Source organism: Pipistrellus kuhlii, unplaced genomic scaffold (genome assembly GCF_014108245.1).
Source record: "Pipistrellus kuhlii isolate mPipKuh1 unplaced genomic scaffold, mPipKuh1.p scaffold_m20_p_3, whole genome shotgun sequence".
In the NCBI taxonomy this organism is placed as follows: domain Eukaryota; kingdom Metazoa; phylum Chordata; class Mammalia; order Chiroptera; family Vespertilionidae; genus Pipistrellus; species Pipistrellus kuhlii.
In genome coordinates, this window is record NW_023425529.1 from 160199614 (window position 1) to 160212360 (window position 12747).

The 12747-nt window shown below is 44.4% G+C and overlaps 1 protein-coding gene across 2 annotated transcripts in view; it reads right to left on the minus strand.

Annotated features, from left to right (window-relative positions):
- Positions 1-7228: 7228 nt before the first annotated feature.
- Positions 7229-12747, minus strand: part of ANKRD10 (ankyrin repeat domain 10) — a 35067-nt gene continuing 29548 nt past the window's right edge. For both annotated transcript variants that reach the window (XM_036455373.2, XM_036455374.2), the window contains exons 5-6: positions 11939-12034; positions 7229-8843 (exon numbers count right to left, since the gene is read on the minus strand). In XM_036455373.2, coding sequence (XP_036311266.1) covers positions 8368-8843; positions 11939-12034 — 572 coding nt within the window. In that variant the 3' untranslated portion in view covers positions 7229-8367. The remainder of the gene's footprint in view (positions 8844-11938; positions 12035-12747) is intronic.

A 12747-nucleotide genomic window follows, 5' to 3' on the forward strand; every position in this document is an offset into this window, starting at 1 on the left:
CACTTCGCCCAGCAGCTTAGTTTCCATCTGTTTTACTTAACGGCTGTCAGGTAAGCTTTGTTTCCTGAAAGTATTCAGTGGGAAAACTCCTGCTCAAGGTCAGCCCTCGGGCCCTTGAAGTTTGCACAGTCCCGGGATTTCTGAGAGTGGAGGAGGCCTTTCTCCCAAACACACTAGCTCCTTAGGAAGTCAAGTGCACGTCTGCATCCTGATGTAATGACCTTGCATCCAAATGGGCAACAGACACAGGCCTGTGGGTGTAGAGACTGCCCCTGAGCCGGCCCCAAATCCGATGAGGCAGAAGGTGCTGGAGCCCAGGCTTGAGCGGAGGCGGCAGGAAGGGAGTGGGCTTTGCTCCGTGCCCAGCCCCGAGCCAGGCGCTCACGGTCCAGATCCCCTCCAATCCTGTGAGAGGTGTTTCTTTGCTCCCTTTTCTCCCTCCCTCCCTTCCTTCCGGATTTACTGAGCACCTGTCTGTGCCAGGAGCTGGGGTACAAAGGCAAAGCTAGCATCCCAAGACCTCACCGCCCCGTGAGAGCATCATCCAGAAAGCGGCTGGGACTGGGGTGGGTGCAGGATGCAGGGGGAGCCCCAGGCGACTCAGGGAAGCCGAGTGAAAGCCGAGCTGGGATTTGAAGGATGAGGAAGGGCATCCCAGTGGAGGGAACTGCATGTGCGAAGGCAGGGAGGCAGGAAACAGCCTGCCTGGTCTGGGAACTGTGGGAGGGTGAGGGAGCCCAGGTCCAGGAAATCTGCTGGGTGAGGTTGGGGGCCCAGAACCCACACCTGGACCCTCTGCCTCCTTGGCCTCCTTTGCTCCCGGCTGCCTGGCCAGGAAGAGGCCCTCATCTACCTGCACAAAAGGGGGCTGTGAAGCTGGAGGGAGGGAGGAAGCAGGGGCCAGCTGCTGTGTATTTTTGGATTGCTTCTCAGAAATCCCCTCCTCCTCCTCCTCCTCCTCTTCCCCCCACACCCGGCAACCAGGTGGTAGCTGGGGAGCTGCCCGTGAGCAGGGCTGAGTTGGGGGAGGAGGGCTGGGGACAGGACCTTCTGCTCCTTCTCTCTCAGCCTCAGTTGTGGCATCTAGACTATGGGCATGACAACCTAGTTGCTGGCTCCTGACAGCCCAGATGCTCCAGGAAGCGGGGACCCAGGCTGAACTCATGAGGGAAGTGGCTGGCAAACTGCGGCTCTTGAGTTACACGGGAGCCACTGTTTACTACTCTGTTGACTAAGGAGTTTGCCGACCCCTGGGATAGGGGCTTAATCACAAGGAACAACAACAGACTGTAATTATTGGAATAGAGAGTCGAGGTCAGTGGTTGGCAAACTCATTAGTCAACAGAGCGGCAAACCGCGGCTTGCATGTGGCTCGTGAGCCGCAGTTTGCTGATCACTGCATTAAGGGGGAAGGCCTGGGAGGCAAGGGCGGGGCTGGGGAGAACCCTGCTTCATCCTGCAGTTGGGGGCTCTGCAAGGTTTCGAGTTCCCACCTCTCCCTAATCAGCAACCCGCCTCACCACCCTCCCCTCCCCCAGCCTTCCAGGGACTGCACAGGCCCCTCTGGACCTCTTGCATGGACTCCGGACGAGCCACTGCTCTCCTGTCTCCTTTTCAATCCCAGCTGTCACAGTCCCAGCAGGAAAGAGATGTCACACGCAAGCGATTTTGGGGAAGGACTTTGGCAAAGGGACTGTTGACAGGTGTGAGAGCAGGGCAGACAGCCAACCAGGGAGGTGGCACCCCTGAAACAGAGACCATCACAGGTCTCCAGGGTGTGGGCCACGTGATCAACTGGAAGTGGGCACGTGAATAAGGGGGCAGGGCCATGTGATCACGTGAGCGTGGGTATATGAACAAAAGGGTGGGGCCATGTGACCACACGAGAGTGGACAGGTGAACAAGTGGGGGGCACATGATCACATGAGAGTGGGCATATGAACAAGGGCTTGGGGGCCACGTGATCACGCAAGAATGGGCACGTGAACAAGGTGGTGGGGACGTGCGTGGGAGAAATCACGTGAGGATGGAGGAGGGGCCACGTGAAGACGAAGGGATGCAGCCAGGAGCCTCCAGAAGCTGAAGAGGCAGGAAGGACCCTCCCCTGGACCCTCCCTCCGAGGCAGCTCAGCCCCAGACACCCTGCTTTCAGATTCTGACCCCAGAACGGGGAGAGCACATGTTCCTGTTGGTTTACTCCAGTCTGTAGTCATGGGAGCAGCAGTCCCAGGAAACAGAGCCCTCCAGTTCTGGGGACAGCAGAGCCCTGTGCTCCGGCAGGGGAGACCCCCTAGGCCTCTCACTGCAGGGCTCACAGAGAGGTTCATCCCTGTGTCTGTGCTCGGCCCTCTCTCCCTCCCCGAGGGGCTCCTCAAGTGTGTGCCTGCACCAGGTGACCAGGCACAGACCCACCCACCCTTAGATCCACTTTCCAGATGCCTTCTAATCTTTCCTACTTTTTACTCCTCCCCCAAGTAACAGGGTGCACAACGTGGAGTCCCACACCTCCAATTCTCCTCCCCGAGCGTCAGCTCCGTGTTCATCTGGGGCGTGCCAATGTTGGCGATTTTTACAGAACCCGCTTAAAATAACCTTTTAGAACAGTGTTACATTTACAGAAACATCGCCAAGACGGCACTAAGTTCCCATATACACTGCTATTATTAGCATCTCACATTAATACGATGCATCTGCTACAACGAAGGAACCAGCACCGAGATGTGTTGTAACCAAGGTCCACCCTTTAATCGGATCTCCTTAATTTTTAGCTGATGTCTGTTTTCTGTTCTCGGTGGCACATGCATCTGATGGCTCCCCGGGCTCCGGGCTGCAGGTTTCTGGCTGTGTGACCGCCTCAGCGACCCCATTCCCGTGAATGCATCTGCTGGTGCTTGGGGACCTGGCACCCCCGCCTGCTGGCCCCATGATGTCATCACTCTGTGACCCTCAACCACAAAATCTGGACACTGAAAGGTCCCCTAGCAAGCATGGCAGCTGCCAGACTTACTTGGGTGACACAGGTGGAGGACGTTTACCATGGACGAGGACAAAATAAACTCCCGTGGGCTTGTTGGTCTCCAGGACAGATTTCTCTGCCTCTCCGGGGAGTGCAGGGCCAGCCTTCAGTGCTGGTGCCTACCCCAGTCCCTCCTGATGGAGACAGTGAAGTTGTGGGCTTGTCCTGTCTCCTCCCGTTTCTTCTTCCTGTTGCTGCTCTTGGCTGGAGCTTCAGGAGGTGATGGCCACACACCCACCTCCCAGTCCCAGGCCCGCCCCCTTCTCCCCCCCAGAGCAATCATTACTTCGGGCCCACGAGGCCGGTCAGGGATCACAAAGGCTGTTCTGCATCAGGGAGGCCTCCTGAGAGGCTTTTCCATAAACCCCACACTTGGCAGATGCCTCCTCAAACAAACCGGTTCACATTAAAATTCCACCCAAGACTCAGAGCAGCTAGTTCTGGCCTGACGGGCCGGAGGGCTCTGAGGGGATTTCAGGTTTCTGAAGGTCAGCGGCCACTGCTGGTGAGCACGCCCTCAACCCGTGTGGCAGTCAGGGCTCCCCGGGAGACAGACAGCACGCCAATGACCTTAACGGCAACAATTAACGCGAAGGATGTTCACCAGGAGGGAGCTGTCAGCACGAGTGATGAGGTTCTGGCTAGATTTCCATCCACCTGGCCTTGTTTTCCTTCTTTTCTTTTTCTTTCTTTTTTTTCTTTTCTTTTTTTTTTTTTAATATTTTATTGATATTTTATAGAGAGAAAGGGAGGATAGAAAGTTAGAAACACTGATCAGCTGCCTCCTGCACACCCCCGACTGGGGATGTGCCCATAACCAAGGTTGTGACTGGAATCGAACCCAGGACCCTCCAGTCTGCAGGCCGACGCTCCATCCACTGAGCCAAACCAGTTTTGGCTGTTTTCCTTTCTTTACGTTGTTGCTGCGGGAATCTGCTGCTGCTCACGTGGCTAAGGATTATTTGCCTCATCATCTAAGAGGAGAGTCTCATGTGAACGGGTCCACGCAGTGTCCCTTCTATTCGTCTGACCCCGGCGGGCCTGTCGGTGCCTCTGTTAAGGGGATTTTCCCTCCATAAGGAAAATGCTACACCAATTCCCTTTGTTGTAGCATCTTGCCATTGACACACCCAGACGCTCACAGGAGGTAGAGAGCACTAATGGGTGTCATTACCGGTGCATACGTGACCACGGTTGTTCCTGTTATGTAACCCAGCGGGCACGCTTCCATCGCTGTGATTTCCATCGGGCCTGCAGGCGGAGGATCCCATTCTGCCTGGAATGAAAGAGGCCTTGTTCTGTTGGAGGCCTGTCCCATGCCCCTCCCCACCCCCCTTTCTCTCCTGGAGAGAATTTCAGAACTACTGAATAAGGAAATAATGGCATTGCCATGTACCAGTACCGCACAGTTAGTGTGCTATTTGATGCAGTGGTCCATGTTGTTTTGCTTGCAAAATTGGCTTAGATTATCTTGAATTATAGGAACTGTCAGAAAAGCAGTGCCGACAAATGACAGTAATGACAGTTTTTAGCAGAAAGGGAATGGGTCCGACTCGCTGATGCACCGGAGCTGCTACTTCTAAACACATTTAAATAAAACTCACTGGTGATGGCACCGTGGCAGTCGTAAAGGGTAAAACAGAAAAACCAGAGCTGTTTTCCAACCTATCGGCACCTTTTTAAAAAACAAAACTAAACAAATTTTTATTGACATCAATGACCCCACTCTGGAGATCGAGAAAAAGGGAGAGGGATAGAGAGTTAGAAACATCGATGAGAGAGAAACATCCATCAGCCACCTCCTGCACACCCGCTACTGGGGATGTGCCCACAACTAAGATATATGCCCTTGATCAGAATCGAACCTGGGACCTTTCAGTCCGCAGGCCGACGCTCTATCCACTGAGCCAAACCGGTGGTTGTAGAGTTCGTTGGCCCAGCGAACGAACTAGTTTTCGGCTAGTTTTTTTTTCTCTGAAAACATTTTTATTTGAAAAAATGACAAACTATGCTTATCAAGACATGAATGTTTGGCCAACTTTATTTAAAAAAATTAACCAAGTGATCCTGCCACTCAAAGCAAGCAACTGACAGTATTTGTGGCCACTGATAAAAATTGAGCTTTCAAGCAAAAATTAAAATGTTGTGAAACATGTATTCACTACCATGTGCTTAACAGCTTCGCTTTTCATGATTTTTAATATTGAATAAATGGGATGTTTCAACATTTGGAAGATCTGCAGAACTCAGTGAAAGAATATTTTTCAAATAGCTAATGCATGATGTTATAAAATCAAAACTGGGTTAGTGATCCAATTAAAGTGCAAGAAAAAGATTTGATGTAACTGAGGACAGTTCATTCATTGATTTTGGTTTCCGATTCAACATTGCAATTAACCTTTAAGAAACTACCACTGTGGTTTAGATGTTACATCAAATAAATACCCATGATTAACTAACTCCAAAGGCTATTAAAATCTCTTTCTCAATTATCTGTATGAGGCCAGATTTTCTCAACCAGACATTCATTTAGGCCTCTTTCTCTCCTCCATGCTTTAGTTCTCAGTGTAGTGGTCTTGAATACCTTTTCAGTTACATTCGTAGGTATTTCAGTTTGGGTGTTACCATCAATGGACTTATTTCATTTTCCAGTCGTTGCCACTAGTATTTATATTTCATTTTCCAGTCGTTGCCACTAGTATTTAAGAATACAAGCACCTTCCTGGCCGGGTGGTTCAGTGGGTTGGAGCACCGTTCCGTATACCCAAAGGTTGCGATTTCAATTCCCAGTTAGGAAAATACCTTGGTTGCAGGTTTGATCCCTAGTCGGGTCGCTGTATGGCAGACAAGCAATTGATGTTTCTCTCTAAAATCATTAAAACATATTCTTGGGTGAGGATTAAAAAAAAAACAACAAACCACGTAAGTATCTAAAAGGTCTTGAGCCGAAACCGGTTTGGCTCAGCGGTAGAGCGTTGGTCTGCCGACTAAATGTCCCAGGTTCGATTCCGGTCAAGGGGCATATACATTGGTTGCGGGCACATCCCCGGGAGGGGGTGTGCAAGAGGTAACTGGTCAATGTTTCTCTCTCATTGACGTTTCTAGCTCTCTCTCTCCCTTCCTCTCTGTAAAAAATCAATAAAATCTATTTAATAATAATAATAAAACCCCTCAGTGGTTTCCCATTTCCTTTAAAAATAAATAAAAGCTGCCATTGTCCCACTTCCAAGACAAACCAAATGTTCTGACTTTCAGTGTATTTTTAAGAGATCCACTTAATATTTTCCAGCAAATATTAACTAGGAAGTCTCTGAAATTCAAGATTGCCAAGCCAGGTATAAAGGGCACTAGGGTTCACCTCTCGTTTGGGGGGCTTCTCAGGTCAGTGTTAAAAGGCTTCCAAGGCCCTCTAGGACCGGAGCTTGATAACTGAGCCTGTGCAGGCATGCGAGAAGGTGGCAGTGACACAAGCAGGTTCTTGTTCTCAGGAGAGTCATTTTTGTGACACTTCCAAAGCCTAAGGCTCCCTCAGTTTGGTCTCAAGTTTTACAATAATATGCATAAATTAACGAGTGTTTTATTTTTTATTGAATATATTCTTATTGAATTCAGAGATGGAGAGGGAGAGGGAGAGATAGAAACATCAATGATGAAGAGAATCACTAATTGGCTGCCTCCTGCATTGCCCCCCTGCATTCGCCCTTGACCAGAATTGAACCTGGGACCCTTCAGTCTGCAGGCTGACGCTCTATACACTGAGCCAAATCAGTTAGGTCTTAAATAACATATAGGCATGTTGGAATGACCATTTACTAATTAGAAGTTAAAATTTTGAAAGGCTTATATTCATTAATATCTGCTTCACCAAAAAAAGTTGAGTCAAGTATGATTGTTGTCATTTATGAAAATAACACAAGGACAATACTGTTAGCTGATAGCACTTTATTACCTGTCCTCCCGCCACCCCACATCCAGTGAGACAAAATGTCTCTCAAACTAGAGTATAAATCAAAGGAGATAAAAAAACACTACATGGCAGGAATCAGAAGAATAAAGTAAAGCCTCATAAGCAAAATGAAAGGCAATATTAAACTCCCACCTCCCTTCCTATTCCTTCCACTTCCATGGACACAATCCTCCCCCCCAACCCCCACACACACCTTATACACACATACTCCTCACGAGGAAAGAAACCACACCCTAGGAACAAACTGAGTGTAAGAGGATTTTTTTAATTCAATTTGTAAAGGACAGTTTAAAAAAACAAAATGTTAGTAACACGCTAGAACATTGGCTTGTTCATTTGACATTTTCTCTACCTTCACCCATTTTTATTATAAAAAACAGAAAAGTAAAAACCCATTACAATATTTGCACAGTGTAACCACAGTGTCACCTAAATAAAAGCTAATTTCTACAAAAACCATAAACTTAACAGTTTTATTAAAAGAGATTCAAAATTCTCTCAGTTTACTGGATATACATAGTGGTATATATTTTAAAGCAGAAAACCCCCAGAAAAACAAAAACAATGAAAAAAGGAAATATAAGTCAGAGTGGTCAGTTAACCATTTTGACCTGACAGTTCCTACAAATAATAACTTCCACTACATATAAAGGAAACCGTTATCTGCAGTAAAAACTCTAGAGACAAAGTAGGAAATGTGTAATAGAAACAATCAATTAGAAGTCAGTCCCTGGCTGCATGTGTTTGCAATGAAACACAGCCAGTGAGTTACATCAGGAAAGAAGGGACATGACTCATGTGTCCAAACCACTGTGTGTGTCTACAAGCGAGACCTTTACATGTCAAGCTGCAAAGTTTCAATGCAAGAACTTTGAAAAGCACAATTTTTTTTTTCTTCATACAAATCACTGCAAGTCATCTTTGTAAGGCCAGACCTTGCATAGAGAAATAGCTGTCTTCTGTCAAAAATCCTGCAGGAATGAGTAAAAGCAAGCTTTTCAAAATGATGCCCATGTGCAAAAAGTCAAACTACCAAGCACCTCTGTAACTGCCTCCGATTTATCTTTATATTTGACAAAAGGAAAAACTGCCAATTTATGGTGACAGATTGGCAACAGGAAAATTAAATCGCTAAAGTGCGTCGTTTGAGAGTGCCGCTACCTGTGGAAGGGACTCGGATGCACTCAACACGCCCTCTCGTGCTTTCGCCAGGACTCACGAGAAGCTTGTCGTATAAATGCAAGTTTCCTTTTTCAGAAAGTTAAAGTGTGAAAAAATAGGACAAGTTGTGGCATCCCTTTAAAAGTTGATGCTACGTTAGTTGTATTCTGAGTTGGCTACTAGGAAGGATTAATGCTTCCAGGCGGAGCCCAGCCACGTGCCTTTAAGAGCCGTGGTAGAGGTTCATGGTACCCAGGACGGCAATGTCATACCTTTCTTCCACCTTCACAGAATTGGAATGCTCTATCACACTATTAAGCTCGGGGATGCTTTCAGCAGTGTCCCCGAACCCGTGGTAATGTCCATAGTGCAAATTCTCCCCAATATCGTCCACCCAGGAAGGTCTACTGGCTACGCAGCTACTCGGACTCCCGTTCAGGTGCAGAGAACCGCACATCTCAGGGTTAACGCCCATGGTCTTTTCTGGCTCCTCAGTCCCGTTAACACAGAGAGAACCCTGGCTACTTGGAAATGGTCGTCCTGGAACTAATCCATTGCTAATTCCATTAGATCCTGTTAAGCTCTGGTTACTCCTGCTTTCCATCCCATTGGTCTGAGTCGGGGAAGAGAGGTCCAAATGTCCATTGATGACACATCCGTTTGTCAATGTGTTCGATACGGAGCTACTGTTTTTCATATCTGCATTAAGAAATACACCTGTCACCAGAATTCAGAACCAGAGGGGAGGAGAAACTATAAAATGCTTCATTGCTGCTACAATTTTAAAGGACTTATTCTTTTCTTTTTTAACAAACCAATTCCTTTTCCAAAGTGAAAACCATACACAGATTTTAAAATAAAACACAACAGTAGCATTTGCCTTGTAAGAAAGGGAACATTCATCAATTTCAGTAGTGTTGGGGAGCCAAAAATTAAAAAACAACTTATGTTGACAAATATATTGCATGAAAAATACCAATGGTACTGAAAAGCTGTCAAAAAAAAGTTCCCATTTTAAGACTATTCTCGGAGAACAGTTTTTAAAATCACCCCTGAGAAAGTCCATCAGAACTGAATGTGAGGATTCCCACAAAAGGCTGAAACAGCACAAACTTCTCCAGCTCTTAGCAGGAGGAAAGCGGTTCTGAAGCAGGCGAAATAGGCAGCTCCTCGGACTAGGTGAGGCAGTGTCACACCTCACAAGCCAGGAAAGCCAGGAGCATGAGAAGGAACCGCTTTTCCTTTTAACACTCAGATCTACGCGGCACTTCTGCCCAATGCCACGCGGCAGCTCTGCAGAGTGCTGAGCACAGTGGCCACAGGCAGGAACGAATGGTTCTCCTGCACACAGTCTTGGGCCAACGGCAGTTCTGAAGTTTCTTCCGAGGTCAGCAATTAAGGTGATCATTACAGCCAAGGTTCCACTTTCAGAAACAACTTATACTGGAAAATGTTGATAGGTTAATCTGCATCCATTAAAAGAAGGATGTCTTACAAAAAAAATGTCACAAAACGTTTGGGCACATGGGAATAGGCAATTACAAGGTATTTTTCTGTATAATGACACTAGAGAGTTAATATTCATGTTCACAGGCGTTCACAGCACAGTATAGAGAATGATCTAAAATTATGTCTTGCTTATTAATATTAAATTTTAATGTTCTGCGCTATTAAAGCATGGTATGATATTGAGGACTCATTTTGCATATCTGATCACCCTAACATCTCACACAGTGCGCCTGTCCCCTTTAAGGGCCCACTTTTGGGTTCACCATCTATAGACTCTGACTTGCACTCGAACACAGGTTTTTGTGTGCCTGCAAATCTCCCTGCCAACAAAAAAAACATAGCTTGTTCAATGAACAAAAACATCTCCTAGACATTCCATTAGTCATCAATTTTCTGGCAATTTAAATGACATAGTTTAATAATTATTATAAATTCTTTAGGGGCTTATGAAAAATAAAAAAAAAAAGTGATAGCTTTTCTATCTAACTAAAACTCAAGACTAGAGAGCAAGTGTTTCAAGAACTAAACATGAAGTAAAATAAAAAGGAAAACACCAAGCTGTTCCAGGGAAAAATTTATATTATTAATTTTTTTAAAAAGTATAAATAATTGTTCCTGGGTCATAAAACTCATGGGTATGGCGGCAAGTTTGATAGTTATTAATAACTGGCATACTACTAAAAAAGGTGAAAATCCTATTTTCAGGTGACTGAGTCTGTAAGGGTAAATGAGCATGGCCTCAGAAATCTGAGGTAACAAGACTCCTTTTTTTTTTTTTTTTTTTTTTTAATGTTCCCCGTGCGTGTACTGCTTTCCTTTAGTGCATTATGCAATCTAAAAATCAAGGTTAGTAGATAACCTCATATCATTGTAAGAAATCTAATAAAACTGAGCAAGAAAATGGCAGACATGCTAGAGAATGGCTAAGACAGAGCCCACTGACCAGCTCCAATACTGTCCGTCATTCTGTTCCAAGCTCCTTTCCGAGACTCATCCATTTACTGAACGGCTACAAGTAATCTCTAGCTATTTTAATTTTTGTTTATTCAGTCAGATAATGTTGTAAATGAAATGATGGAAAATATGAGGACGCTTACTTGGCACTTGTATACGGGATGAGCTGGGATTGGAAAAATTATGGCATTTAATGTTATGTTCAAGCTTGGTATTAAGTTTAACCTGAAAATCCAGGGAATTAATGTTTGGGGATTAAAGAGTGATTACTTCTGCCTTTTTAAAAGCATGTAGCAATGCCATTAAAAAAAACAAACTGGCTTTGAGTTTTGTTTCATTTAATTATTTGGCAAAAAGGTGAGTCCTCCCATAACAATTTGTAGCTTCTAGAAAGATGTATACATCTCTTTTCATTTTTTAAAACAGAAATGATTTTTTTCATGTAAGTCTGGGAAACAAAATATATCATCTTTTATCCCCAGTAGAGAATTTGGCATAAAGACATAATAAAACTTTTAAAAAGCCAGTATCTATTTCTAAATGTATTAAAACAGTAAAAGAATGGCTAAAATATTTTCATGGTACCTAAATAAAAGATTGTAGAAAAAAAGCATTTACTAAATGGATAAATCTTAAAAAGCTAAAAGAAACTGAGCCTTGGCCTTTTAAAAATGTATGACTGTCTATACTAAAATTTTAATATACTAAAAGCGTTAGCGTAGAAAATGTGTTTTGTGAGAGATGGTAGTCAGCATTTTTACCAGACCTAGAGTGAGTGGCACAGAAACCAGAGCAACCACTGAGCGTCGAATGACAGATTCCATACTGGCGCGACTGCTTACAAGTTAAAACCACAATGTTTACTATTTCTCAACGTTTATGGCGAGTCAGACTTCTGGCTGTTAATCGCTTTAAAGTTACTACCAATAGGCATTCATTCAGTATATTCACCCAAAGTCCTCCATAAGAAAATAAAAAATGCAAAACCTTATTAAACAAGGCACATTAAGCAAAAGTTTAAAATCAAAATATAGATTGCACTTATATTTTTCATATCCATAGAATGCACCAAAAACACTTATCCTACAAACTTGCCCAAGATATGCAAATTATAACATTCTTTGAAACACTAGACAACAAAGTGCAAAACTCGTTTGAAAGAAGCTGTTAGAAATAATACGCATACTGATTCTTGCAACGACAAGGGGTCTGCATTGCTGAAACAGTATATATTTCTATTTCTTTTGGTCCAACAGAACCACCCTCCTGCTGTGTGGTGTCTTCGACCATTGGACTGTTGTTGCAGCTAACAGGAAACTGTCCACTCCCACCTGTTACGACAGCAAACTCTCTATCGACGTGCATTTTTTCAGCATCATCTTCCGCCTCGCTGTTCACTAGTGGCATGCAGTAATCCAAGCTTTGAGCTGCACAGGAAACAAAGGCCATTTTAGATCCCCTGCACACACAAGACAAATATTTCTCATTCCATTTTGTTAGAGCACTGAACTTCTGACAAGAGATTTTTTCAAATAATTTCATAATCTACACGACAAATGATCTTAGTATACTACCGAGAAACTTTCCCACAGTATTACAAATGTTTTTAAACTCAATATATAATATATTATGCCTCAAAATGTCCATCAATTGTTTTCCATAAACACTAGGACAGTTCTTGGGTAGCAACACAAAAATCATGAAAATGACCCTCAAAAAAAAAAAAAAAAAAAATCATGACTTTCAGTAACAGAAAATAAGGTAAAAGCCAAGACTCAAGACGCCTACCAATACTGTTCCCATGTGGTACCAGCCTATGTGCTGCTAGATACAGTAAAATTAGTTTTAATTCCAAGGTATTTGGAGCCGAAGCTACATGTACATTTCTTATAAAATCATCATGCTCTGTATCTTGGAGAAAAGCTAATATGCACATTTAATCTCTTTTCCTCCAAATACTACATACTCGGTGCAGAAAAACCATCTTCCCCCCATTCCTACCCCCCCCCCCCCAACCCTAGTATCCCAACTTCTCAGGAGCAGCCACTCTCATTTGATATAGACAAATCTAGTCTTAAACACGTATTTTTTTTCAAAACCAAAACCTAAAAATCATTTTTATGCTTTGCTTTTATTCATT